General features: G+C 41.2%; 1 protein-coding gene across 1 annotated transcript in view; it reads right to left on the reverse strand.

The window, feature by feature from the left end:
• Nucleotides 1-13,460, reverse strand: part of TRPM2 (transient receptor potential cation channel subfamily M member 2) — a 45,049-nt gene that overhangs the window by 23,680 nt on the left and 7,909 nt on the right. Inside the window, exons 4-11 of the mRNA XM_035132382.3 lie at nucleotides 11,127-11,295; nucleotides 9,416-9,596; nucleotides 8,098-8,261; nucleotides 7,227-7,407; nucleotides 4,701-4,762; nucleotides 3,817-4,017; nucleotides 3,613-3,715; nucleotides 1,988-2,109 (exon numbers count right to left, since the gene is read on the reverse strand). Of these exons, the coding sequence (XP_034988273.2) occupies nucleotides 1,988-2,109; nucleotides 3,613-3,715; nucleotides 3,817-4,017; nucleotides 4,701-4,762; nucleotides 7,227-7,407; nucleotides 8,098-8,261; nucleotides 9,416-9,596; nucleotides 11,127-11,295 (1,183 nt within the window). The remainder of the gene's footprint in view (nucleotides 1-1,987; nucleotides 2,110-3,612; nucleotides 3,716-3,816; nucleotides 4,018-4,700; nucleotides 4,763-7,226; nucleotides 7,408-8,097; nucleotides 8,262-9,415; nucleotides 9,597-11,126; nucleotides 11,296-13,460) is intronic.

Consider the following 13,460-nt stretch of genomic DNA (forward strand, 5'->3'; position numbering starts at 1 on the left):
GAGCATGTATTGACTAAGCAAAAATCCTGTGTTTGGAACACACTTACGGTATATACAAAAGGTTGGTTCACAGGTGATAGTAATTAGGGATGACAATTGGGGGGGGGGGGCAGAAGAGTGTGAGTACTGGTAACACTTACAGTATCTATAATTTCTGTATGTTATACTGCTGGTGTGTTAGTTTAAATGAATACAGAAAGGTCAAGATCTGAGTTTAAACCGTCCAGTTGTAATGTCTTAAACATAAAAATCAATTTAGTTTCTTGTTGTCTCAATATTTTTGTGATGTCCTGATGGTGGTATTTCTTGGGTGTATACTGCCAAATGCCAAAAAACATTAAATCGGCCGCATGAGAGAACCTTGTGTAACCTCAAAGACCATAAAGACTGGTTTGCCTTTCAGTATTTATTTGTATATGCTATCTACTTGACGTTTGGTTTTGGTTTCTGTGTCAGCACTTGTACATGGTTCTCTTATTGTTTTCTTTTTGTACTAATAATACTTGATTGAAACTTGATTGAATCTTGTGCCCTTGCGTGCTGCTTGTATTGTACTGGTTTCACCAGAAGCAGCTTAGTCATGATGGCAACATGACCTGGAAAAACTGTTTGCAAACAAACGTCGGGTCCCTCAGCCAGTAAAGTGGGATGAGCGCTGCAACCCCAGAGTCGTTTGCGACTCGACTTAACTGTCAGGGGTCCTTTGCCTTTACCTTTAAAAAAAGATTTTTCAGTGAGGGCAGAACCCAGCTCTTTAGCACGTCACAACAACAGGGCAGCCACTCAACCACACTGCCAGTGCAGTAACATCAGGGTTTAAATAAGTTGGGTTACCTATTTGTAAAAACCCTAAAAATGTGAAAGTATTTGCTATTTAATGAAATGTTACTTGGAGCCCATGGGATAATTCCACCTTACTCTACTATTGTCTTCTGGTGCCAATTGACCAGGGAGAGTGTTTTCTGCACAGACAATGAAAAATGGCATTTTCCCTGCTTTTTGTGGCAACCTCTAAGAAACATGACGTGATCCCTTAAGACAGTTTACACTTCTGATAAAAGTGGGCGTCTTAAAGATTCCTCAAGTAGCAAGCTGTAAAAGTTGGGTTTTTAGAGTTCACATCCAAACTGAAAAACCTCTGGCAACCTAAGAGTTGTTTTGCACCTTCTGACACCACGAGTTCCCCGAACAAACTGTTCTATGATCATCCCAAGTATGCCTGCCACTGCCAGACAAGCTTTATGGCTATTCTGTCCTCCATATGAACAATAGCAAACAAGGAATGTGTTACATAAGACCATGCATACTGGTGCACTGATCTATTATTTCCTTACAAAAAGTTCTCTGGGCAGCTTACAATGCAACTGAGTGAAATATACAAAGACAACCCAGGAATTACTGTTGAGGTACAACAGGCACCCACAACTTTGCAGAGACAACGGAATACATTTTTGTATTAACAAAGCATCTAGATGAGAAGCTCTCTGCCTTAAGTGTTCGTTCTGAATTGTTTTTTAAACCTAGCTTTAGTTGTTTCTGTACTGTTTTAAAAACTATTTTATATGTTTTTATGGCATGTTTGCAAATATTAGTCACTTTTTTGCCATGGCAACGCAGCTACTTACAAAATGACTGTAAAGAACTGGAAGAGCTGCCATTCCATTACTCTTGACCCTCTCTTTCTCATAATGTGTCTACAACACAACATCATTGCATTGTGTCTCCTCATCCCTGCCTGCCAATTGTGTGAAGGTGGGGAGACACACCTCATGATGACATGTCACGGGTGTCACACAGTGTATTGCAGCACATATTAGGAGGAAGGGAAAGCAATGAGACACAGAGTGGCAGCTGTCCAAGGCAGCTCTTATAACATCTGGTTTCAACCTCAAGACACCCCATGCATTCCCAAGAGACCCTGCTCTAATTATGCAGGCAGAAAGCAGATATGCTCATTGCCAGTGTGTGTCACCAAAAACTTTCCTACCTTCCACTCATGATCATCGGTGAAAATCTCACTCCGGGCAATATCTACCCTGTTCCATGCCACTGCAAGCTTCAGCTGGTGGTCCCAGTTCTCATGGCCTAAGTGATCTCTGTATCGAGAGGCTGCAATAGAGGATTTTTTAAAAAAAAACAAACATGGCTGAAACTAGGTTGCAAATGGCTGGCCTTTATTGGTTGTCTCTTACTCATGCACATCCAGAACTTGAAGGGGAATGAATAGCAAGAGAAACATATTGGAGGCCTAGGTACCTTGCAACATAAAGGTATCACTAGCATACCCTTTTGGCCTCCAACTGCTTCTTTAAATATCCTATGGATTTACGCACATGTAACATGCCCAATATTACTGCCTAGAGCAGGCATCCCCAAACTTCGGCCCTCCAGATGTTTTGGACTACAATTCCCATCTTCCCCAACCACTGGTCTTGTTAGCTAGGGATCATGGGAGCTGTAGGCCAAAACATCTGGAGGGCCGCAGTTTGGGGATGCCTGGCCTAGAGCTTGGTCACTCTGAGCATTTTCCAAAGAGGCTGAGACTTTCTTGTTTATGCTGACATTTAATGGCTGAAGCAAAGCAAGTATGGAGTCATGTTAATGTTTCCATTATGTGGCTTGCATATTTTATTAAGTATTTGAGCTGTTTTTTAAATTGCTGTTACCTCCTATGAGCTGTAAGGTTAACAATCAAACTCAACACATCAAATAAAATAAAATGTGTTTGTGTTAAATGACTTTGTATCTCCTAGATATTGCTCAACATCCCACTTCATGCAATGTCACAGTTTCGGGTTATGATACCAGGTAGTATTTGTTGTATTGTACAGTTACTGACTCACACTTCCATGCGTGAAAGGGTTAACCTGAGCTCAGGTTCCAGTGAATGTGGCTTAGCAGGCTGTCAGCAGCCTCTGCCTCTTTCCCCCCTTAATGCTTCCTAGAACAAGCAAAGAAGGAGCCATGTAGCTTTGGCTCCCCACTCAGCTGATCCTGTAAGTGATTCTGAATCTCTCTAAAAGGCAGATTTAAAAACCTGTATCTTTTCAAACCCAAAGATTGCATGATTCCTTTTGTAAGGAAACAAAGTACTTTTCTTTTTAAAACTGTTTGGAACCCTTTCATCTTTGCTTTTCTGCCAGAAGATGGAGATTTGTTTGCTGTAACTTCTGGGAACTTCTTAAGTAAATTTTTTCCACTTATTTGCAAAGCTGTGTGTCTGTGATTTTTTTCTAGCCGAAGTATTTTAATGGGGAACATCGTTTAAAGGTGGGTGAGGGCAGATGCAAACCTAACCAAGTTTCTAAGTTCTTAGAGCAATCACCATTGTGCTTAACTCTGCTACTGGAGAGTAGGAATCTCTCTTCCAAGCCCCTCTCTCCAACAGTATTTTGCTCACTGCATATGGTGATCAGGTGTCTTTGCTGTGCCTCCACTTCCATGGAAACAAATCCCTCAAGGTAAGTGAAGTCTAAATTATGACACACAAAAGGTTCTGTCTTGTGCTGCATTCTGAAGCAATACCACATTCCAACACAAGTGGATGTCCTAAAAGAAAGTTTCACTTAGTGATCTCTGTAGCTCATCTGCAACACTCACTGCACTTCTCACCTTTGAGCATTGCTTGAAGAATGGCTACATCGACATCCTGTTGTCCATCTTTGCCTTCCCTGAAGATGGTCAAGAGCTGCCTGTTGCGCACAATATCCTGGATCTGCAAATGCCAAAGAAAATGTAGGACTGAAGGTCCTAGCTCATGATTGCAACTTCACCAACAAAACCCAGCAAAAGCTGCACAGAGACCAGTTGCCTTACCTTTTTGGTCCATTCCACAATCTTACTCTCAGTAAACTGCTCATAGCTCTCTCTGAAGAATATGCTCAGTTTTTTCTGAATGAGGGAGATGCTTATTTGGGAGATGGGCAGATTAGCCACTTGAGCAATGACATCAGCCACCCGTCCTGAGCCTTCCACAACCACACAGGGGGTGCCATTGGTAATTGCATTGTAGATGGTCTGTAGAGCAGAATACAGAAGCATGACTGCATTTGAGCTGGTGCTGTCTCATGGACATCATTATGATATTGCCACTAAGTTCAGAATCAATTTAGGAATTGATTGAGCTTGTAGAATGACATGTTGGAATTCTGAACTGGCACAGGTGGGAGATCATATTTCTGAATATATATGCTCCTTCTATGTTGTAGTAATCTATGGAATATATCTGGGATTAAGGAGTAATATAGAGAACTTCTTATGTGAAGGAAAGTTTAAAAACACGATTCTCCCATCTGCTGTCTTAAGTGATGTAGTTCAGAATTCCACCTTGCTCTGCCACTTCATTCTGCTGATCAGCATGTTGACCAGGTTTCAACAGTTTCAGAGCAATTCTCATTGTTTACAACTAAGGCATACTCTCATATCTTCTGCTATGCAGAATCTCTTTGCTATGTGTGAGTTAAAAGGGCTTGAAATGTACAAGTCAGAACTCTCTGTGCCAACCCAGCCAGTTCCTGCTTTGTACTTACAACTAGATGTGTTTCTGCAATGTCACACAGACACTACAAAAGTGGTTACCATGTGATTGAGGCACACTGTGCTCTGAGAGAGAAATATCCAGGTGTTAACAATTACTGAAATCTCCTACACTCTGCTTCCTTTTTCATAATTAGTTGCCCTGATGCCTGTAGAGTACTTACATCGAGAGTCCCAGGGCCACCCTCGAGTACCACACAAACGATCGGTATTTTAATGGCAACTCCTGTGAGGAAATAAAGGCTCAGTCAGTCCCATGTGCAGAAAGCCAGTCGTCATTCTTTCCCTTCTCGCTGATGCCCATTGGCAGTTACCTTTGAACCCAGGTAAAATGAACAATATTTATCTCAAATAACATTAAAGGTAAAGGTACCCCTGACCATTAGGTCCAGTCGCGAACGACTCTGGGGTTGCAGTGCTCATGTCACTCCATAGGCTGAGGGAGCCGGCGTTTGTCCGCAGACACCTTCCAGGTCATGTGGCCAGCATGACTGAGCCGCTTCTGGCAAACCAGAGCAGCGCACAGAAACGCCATTTACCTTCCCGCCAGAGCGGTACCTATTTATCTACTTGCACTTCATGCTTTCGAACTGCTAGGTTGGCAGGAGCTGGGACCGAGCAGCGGGAGCTCACTCCGTTGCGGAGATTCGAACTGCCGACCTTCCGATCGGCAAGCCCAAGGCTCAGTGGTTTAGACCACAGCGCCACCAGCGTCCCTTCCAAATAACATTAAGAGCAATCAATTAATAGCAGCTACATAATTTCTATTTCCAATAATGAACAAACACAACAATCACCACACAAATAAGGCAGCGTTAAACCACCATTGGTTAGTTACTTACTATGGCATCAGTTGTTTGTTGCTTGCAGTCAGTCCCTTTGCTTATTTGTTTAAATGATTTTTAGGGGAAAGTATCAGGGCAACATACAATAGGAGTGATAAAAGGCCAATATACAATCATATAAAAAGTAAAAATAGGATAGAGCAACAGCAGAAAACTTGTGCAAAAACATATTTGTAGATTTTTGTTTGTTATGAAAACTTTCACCTCTTCCTCCTCTTATACTTTGCAGCTCTTGTTTTATTGCTCATATAGAAAATAAAGCCATGTCAAATTGTAAAGTTAGATTCTGGTTGGGATTCACCCCAACAACATGGCTGCCGCAAACCACAGTTTTGCCTACCACCCTTCCAAGGCAAGACCCTTAGCATTTTTCCATTTCTGCCTAATGGTCAGCAACAAGCATAAAGTCATTCTTTGGAGGTATTTTTCTACAATTGGGCAGTATATAAATTTTAATAAAATAAATAAATACAATATTTAAACTAACAAAAATAGGTAACAAACATAATTTTGCTCACATAACAACCTGCTCCCTGGAGGCCAGTTCATCACAACTGCCAGTATGTACTCTTATGCCAGCAGCTCCTCCAGTGCAAAGCCATTGTCTCATCCTGTTACCTTAGCTAATCAGACTTTGATATAAAACCATCTGTGTAGGAATTCCATTCCATTGGCTTTTCATAGATATCAGCTGAGGTAGACCTGAGAGGCATACATTGCCACAGGGAATCCCATTGTTTTATTCAAGTTCTTCATGGAGGTAATTTTCTCATTGATTTTTGAGACCTGAGAATCCCTTAGAATTGATATATCTCAATAACACATGTATTTTTTAGACCAGGTCTTTATAATTCCTCAATTTCTGGCGACTATTCATTTTCTTCCACCTTCCTCAGGTCTCTCCATAACTTCTTTTCTTCAGGTCCAACTGTCACCAACTTCTTTTTCCCACTTGCCCTTTCCCATCATTCTGTGCCCCTCCCTTCACTTGCCCTGCATTCCACCATGTCACAAGACTAGCCATTTATGCTGTCACAACTAGGAACATACAAGCTGCCTTAGACAAAGTCAGACCATCAGGCTCACAACTGTACACTGACCAACAACAGCACTCAGACTTTCTTCAGAAAACAATCATTCCCACTTTTATCTGGAGATGTCAAGGATTGAACATGGGACTTTTAGAACGCAAAGCATGTGCTGAGCAATATCACTTGACAATATCTTGTCATCAAAAACACTGAACTAGTATATTCAAGACTGCAATACCAAATGGAAGAAATTGCATACCACTGGAAGCAACATCCAAATCTAAAGAAACAACTGTTCTTCCCTCCCATCTGTAACAACAGTTCCCCTATTATATGGATGTTGATCCCAGGATTCAAGTCTTTTGGCACTTTACCTTAGGAAATAATGTCCTGATATTTCGTGGTCTCTCCACTCTTCAACTGACATCATCAAGGCCTAATGCAGAAGCCTACAAATAGGGAACCTTGGGTCCTCCAGGTGTTGATGGGCTTAAAACTTATATTGAATCTATTCCTGTGAATGTAATATGTTTCAACTGTTTTTAATTCTGAATTTTAAATAACTGAAACCCACCCTGGGACCTATGATGAAGGGCGGGCAATCAATTTAACAACAACCAACCTGGTTATTGGCCATGCTGAATGGAGCTGATGGGAGCTGAAGTCCAACAGAATCTGAAACAGGTTCTTCATCATTGGCCTGGCTGACATAAATGAATTCCAAGCTAAACAAGCCTTAGAGGAGGGAAGGGCTCAGATTGCACATCAGACTTTTATCAGTAATGAGATACCCTGTATATTGCATCACAATTACCTTCTTTCACCTTTGTTTGCTCTGAAATGAACTTCTCAAGTCTGGTCCTCAAGGGGATCTCCACACCATATTTCCCATGTGTCCCATCATCCACTAGGATGAAGTGTGAGTGATTACTGTCCAGGCAAGAGAGGTTCCCTTGAGTCTCCTCATCTAGCACATATTCAGCTGGGAAGCTACCCTGTAAACATCCAGGGGTTGGGGGGAGAAAAAGTCAGAAACCAACAAAGGACTTAATTATGGGGGCTCTAACTCTTGCTTGGGTTTGCATAATATGCTTCACTAAAATCTTCCTGTAGAGCAATGCCTCATCTTTAGAAAATGTGCCATGTTTTTTTTTTAAAAAAGTGGGCATGTTGAGGTCTTTTTCTAGTACCAAAACAAACACTACAAATGGTGCTTACTTTTCTTTGAGTTTGGTGGGGTAGCAGTGGGATCTGCAGGGTGTTAGAACACAAAACTTTCCACTCCCCAAGAAATGGTACTTGTATATGATTGGTCTATATTTATAACTTATCTTTTTGGCCATCGCTCATCCTTATTCATCTGTCATCAGAGTCTTAACAAAACAAAAAACAAAAACTTCTTTTTGCAGTGCACATGTGATCCTATATACCTGTTAATTTCACCTGCTTTCTTCTTTTCTTTTTAGCAGAAGCATAAATGCAAATTGGATTAAGTATATTGGGGGGGAGAGAAATTATATGGATATACCTGCATGCTATTTTAGGAACAGTAAGCACGTATGTATATGAAATATAGCCATATTTCCACCAGGACAGAACAGCAAAAATGACATTAAATATGACATGTATAGGATTGAGCTGTAAGCTTCCTATTCTTCTAGTAGCACAGCCTGAAGATGACTCACCATAGGGCAGATGAGGCTACTCCGGTTGTGGACTGTCCCCCATGTTGCAATGCCAATGGTGATAATCTCTCCTTTATAGTTGCTGCTCATGCTGAAGTCCCGTACTGCTTCTCCAACTTGCTTCATCACACCAGCATGAGAACCACCAGTGATGATCCAGGCACCTGGGAAACAAAAAACATGACTGGATTAAGGCCAGCTACTTCATTTCTGAATCTTTGTCCAGGATTAGGGAGCAATACTTCATTAAATTTTTTAATAATAATAATAATAATAACCCTGCCAGTCATTTGGTCTGCCAGCCATCTAGCCATTGAGTTGAGCATTTGTTCCCTACTGCTATGAAGTATTTTTACTGGCTCTCATTTTAGCATTCTGATCTACTTTTGTTGGCAATTTTATTTTAGGTTTTGTTACTTCTTAATGACTGAAAACCACCTCAGGGGTCCATCTGATTCTTAATGATTGAAAGACAAGGTCAAAATATTGTTATCAGATTAGGGATTGGGCTGGGTGGTCTCTTTGTGTCCCTTCCATCTTTAGGTTTCTATAGTTGTTAGAAGAGGCTGCTAAAATGGTCACACTGATTAAGATACATTTTGCACCGCAAAACCCCCATTTTTAAAAATGGAGATTAGCTTAGGGCTGCCATACTTCTGGCATTTGTCCGTCGAAAATGGTGTAGTGTCCAGGCGAAATTTTTGGAAAGCAGCTGAAAAGTCTGGAAAATCCTGGGTGTATGGCAGAAGTGTTGGGGTTTTTTTTTGGTGATTTTCCTAAAATCTTCAAATTATTTATTTATTTACAAAAAAAAGCTCAATAACTTTAGTGTCTAGATTTTCACTTTTTGAAATATGGGAATCCTAGCTATTGGCTCTTAATGGCAAACTTTATCAATGGCTAGCAAAAATCTGAATAATATGTCCATAGTACACATCCCTACAGATAGCAGCTTGAGGCAGACAGAATCAGACAAAAAGGTCAGAGTTTGGCCTTCTGGACCTCTAAAGGTGCTGGAAGACTTGATGTGTATGCGGTGAACTTTGGTGAGGGGGGCGTCAGTTGGAGTACTTGATGCTGTATCTCCACTGAAGTGCAACTTGTATATTTGTGAATAAATACAAATATTACAAAACACCAGTAAGCCTCCAGTGATTTCTTTCCATATGAAACGAAAGCTGGGTAGGTGCTGCTTCCTTGTAACCCTCTTACCATCTGGAGAAGTGAGGGAGCAGGTGACAATATTACATAAAGAAACAGAGAAACAATACAGGAATATGTCCTTTATTGGTGGCTTTGGAGCAGGATTCTGCCTTACCTGTTGTCTGTGCTACTTTAACAAGCCCCCTCCGGAATATGTTCTTCAGTCTCAGCTTCATGTTGAAGTTTTTAGCTCCTCCTGTCACAGATATTAAGAGGTTGGGTATATCAAGTCCCCAGTGCTGCGTCATCAGCTGGTAAATTACACTTGGGGAGGTGTTAGAGGAGACACGCACAAACTGCAACAGGAGAATAAAGCAAATAAAGCACAAGTGGTATGAGAAAGCTATTATCTGATTCTAGCAACTATGGCCAATATCAATATCAAGAGTTCCAGGCTCTCCACAGGCCCTCCCATTTAATTCAAGCATCTTGTGAATCAGCAACGTCTTGTGAATCAGCAACATATTCCCAAAGCTTTGTGTCTGAGTGCAATAGGAAGTCACAAAGACAATGTAGAGAAGATCTGTGACTTTTTTTGGGGGGGGGACAGAAATCTATTTCAAGCTACACATGGTTCTTTTTCACTCAGAGGCAACTCTTCTTATTGTTCCACTTATTATTTATTAATTTATTAGAGAATATAAACCACTTGATAAAATCTCCAAGCAATGCACATAAAAAATCATCAGTGTAGCACTGATAAATTCAGCAAATATTAAAAACAAGTGTACATGAATAAATTATGTGTCTGGCTAGGCTTGCTAAAATAGAATAAAGAAGTTTTTATCAGACATCTAAAATAGTACAGTGAGGGTAATGTTAATAATTCCCAGTATCTATGCTATGCAAGTTCTATTTCTGGGCATTTTGGGAACTGGGAAAAACAACACATAATGGCGGGCTGTGGAAACAGGTGCACTAACTGTGTTCCCCTCCCCACCCCACTCTGTAAATTGAAGGGGGACAGGAAATAAATGTTCTGCCTCGTGTAGGGAGCCTCCACATGTAGAAGCAGGCTCCCCACTCCAGACAGTTGCTCCCCATGTCACAAAAAACAATATTCAGCTGAAATGCTCCATGATGAATCTACATGAACAGGGCTGCACCTACTGGTATCTCCACCCAATGTCTCACACACCAGCTTGCCTCACCCTGAGGTTCATGCACTCAGAACAAACGTCTGCAGTGAGGGAACATTTGCACGCACAGCTTCCTCTCTGCAGACATTCAAGCTATATATGAAGACATCAGGCGCAGATGATGAATGACACTGGTGGGGGTGGGACTACCTGGGGGGGGGGCTGCTTCATATATTGATTCAGTGCATAAGCATTTCAACTGAATGGGACTAAATTGTCACCTTCAATACTGTCAAGATTATAATTTTGTAATGAGACACATGCAATTGGTTTTGCCTGCACGGCTGTGGGATTATTAACAAAAACAATAATACCCTGTTCATCTGGCTGGGTTGCCCCAGCCATGAAGAGTTATAGCAACAAAGTAGGATATACTCGTTGCATAGGGGCTAGCTTGGAGCCCCCTTAACATTTAAAGGATACCTAGTAGGTTAGAATCCCAGAGTATGAGTACAGTGTCTTACCTTTCATTCTTGCCCTTGCAGCCTTAATCAAAAATTAAATTGGCAGGTGGTTGTTTTTGTTTTTTTAAACCCTCTTCCCTTACAAGCTTTATAAGCAATGCTCTCTTCTTAGCTTCCAAATCTTACTAGAAATCCTTGTGGCCTACACAACTTTCAACTGCTATGAATGCTAACCACTCATGTTGAAGTAGTAGGCTCCAGTTCCTTGCATGTGCTAACTCACCTTCCCTGTTTTCTGCCCCAAGGTTGTGAAGTTGAGATCCCCAAAAGCATCGGTTGGCACTTCCTGGACGTGTCTTCTGGGATCCCATTCTTTCCCCTGAAACATGGCAGGCTTTATGGCCTCCTCCAAGTGCTGCTCCCTGAGATAGCCACACTCACACACTACTTTCCTGGGGGGAAATAAAACACCACAATTGAATCTAAGAAGCTACTTGGTAGCCCTTTCAGAGCAGCCTGCTGGATCCACAAAAAAAACAGAGGGTTATACTCATAGTAATTCATGAAATGACTATTAATTGGCTTTGCTAGAGTTGTCAAATTTCTTACAGGACAGAGCTTCTATGGCTTTAATCATTGTGCAATTGAGTGAATTTTGGTGCACTCAAACTGTACTGTTCTTCATAAGCAACATTAAGTTCAAATACGAGATGGTGGCCTGTGGATGGTTTCATTATGTAGTTTGTACTGGACTTACTTGAATCTGAGACCTGCGTGGAGTAACAGGTTATCCATTGGTCTTGTATTCTTGTTGGAGACAAATAATAAATAAAAAAATTATAGCTTCCTGACTGGTGTAGCCTTCCATGACAGTGGAGCATAATTCACAATTCACTGCATTTCCTTTCTCAAAATTTTGGATTCCTCCTATGGCACCTTAAAGACCAGCACATGCACTGATGCATAAGCTTTCATTAGATCCATCTGTTCTGTGCAAACATGCATCCAAGTGCCTATTGATGACTATTGAGCATATGATGATAACTGCTCAAAAATCTTGTTCATGCTGGATTTCAGTCCACCTGTTAGTAGACAAAGTATTGATCTCTTGGCTAGCTACTAACATCACTATTTTGGAGTGTTTGCTAGCACATGCTAGCAGCTGAATTTCGCCTATACTAGCAAATGCACATGATTAGCTTTGCCAGGGCATTTGCTAGTATAGACGAAATTTGCCAGGTGCTGTGGGGTATTATATTGGCATTTCCAAGTGACTTTTGCCTCAGCTACTCTCCACAACCTGGCCAGCTGACATGAATAGGTCCACAGGTGTTAACAGGATGACAATTCCATCCTCTAAATACAACTCAACATAGCTTTTGTACATGAAGATTAACAGTGCAATCCTATACATGCCTACTCAGAAGTAAGTCCCACTGAGTTCAGCAGAGCTTATCATTAGATAAGTGCATATAGGATTGCAGCCCTAATTGGTTTTGTTTCAAATTTGCTCCTAGGACAAACGTAATATATATCTGTTTTTCTTCTGAATTTCTGTCATAATAACAGCATTCATCGCAAGACACACATGAAGCATGAGAGAAGCTCAAATGCTCTTAAGCGTTATATATACAGATGCGTTCAGCTCAACTGAACACAATTTACACAGCATAGTCCTTTTACTGAGTTTGAATTTTAAAATTTTGGATTTTATTTTAGATGTAAATTTTATTTTATTTTTCTATAAACATCTATCAATATGATCTATCATGAGCAAAGCAAATTACAATGAATCAAATTCTGAGTAATTATCTTCTTGTTGTTGTTTAGTCGTTTAGTCGTGTCCGACTCTTCGTGACCCCATGGACCATAGCACGCCAGGCACTCCTGTCTTGCACTGCCTCCCGTAGTTTGGTCAAACTCATGTTCGTAGCTTCGAGAACACTGTCCAACCATCTTGTCCTCTGTCGTCCCCTTCTCCTAGTGCCCTCAATCTTTCCCAACATCAGGGTCTTTTCCAAGGATTCTTCTCTTCTCATGAGGTGGCCAAAGTATTGGAGCCTCAGCTTCACGATCTGTCCTTCCAGGGAGCACTCAGGGCTGATTTCCTTAAGAATGGATAGGTTTGATCTTCTTGCAGTCCATGGGACTCTCAAGAGTCTCCTCCAGCACCATAATTCAAAAGCATCAATTCTTTGGCGATCAGCCTTCTTTATGGTCCAACTCTCACTTCCATACATCACTACTGGGAAAACCATAGCTTTAACTATACGGACCTTTGTTGGCAAGGTGATGTCTCTGCTTTTTAAGATGCTGTCTAGGTTTGTCATTGCTTTTCTCCCAAGAAGCAGGCGTCTTTTAATTTCGGGACTGCTGTCACCATCTGCAGTGATCAAGGAGCCCAAGAAAGTAAAATCTCTCACTGCCTCCATTTCTTCCCCTTCTATTTGCCAGGAGGTGATGGGACCAGTGGCCATGATCTTGGTTTTTTTGATGTTGAGCTTCAGACCATATTTTGCGCTCTCCTCTTTCACCCTTATTAAAAGGTTCTTTAATTCCTCCTCACTTTCTGCCATCAAGGTTGTGTCATCTGCATATCTGAGGTTGTTGATATTTC

This window comes from Zootoca vivipara, chromosome 5 (genome assembly GCF_965207765.1).
Source record: "Zootoca vivipara chromosome 5, rZooViv2.hap1.1, whole genome shotgun sequence".
NCBI classification, from domain to species: Eukaryota; Metazoa; Chordata; class Lepidosauria; order Squamata; family Lacertidae; genus Zootoca; species Zootoca vivipara.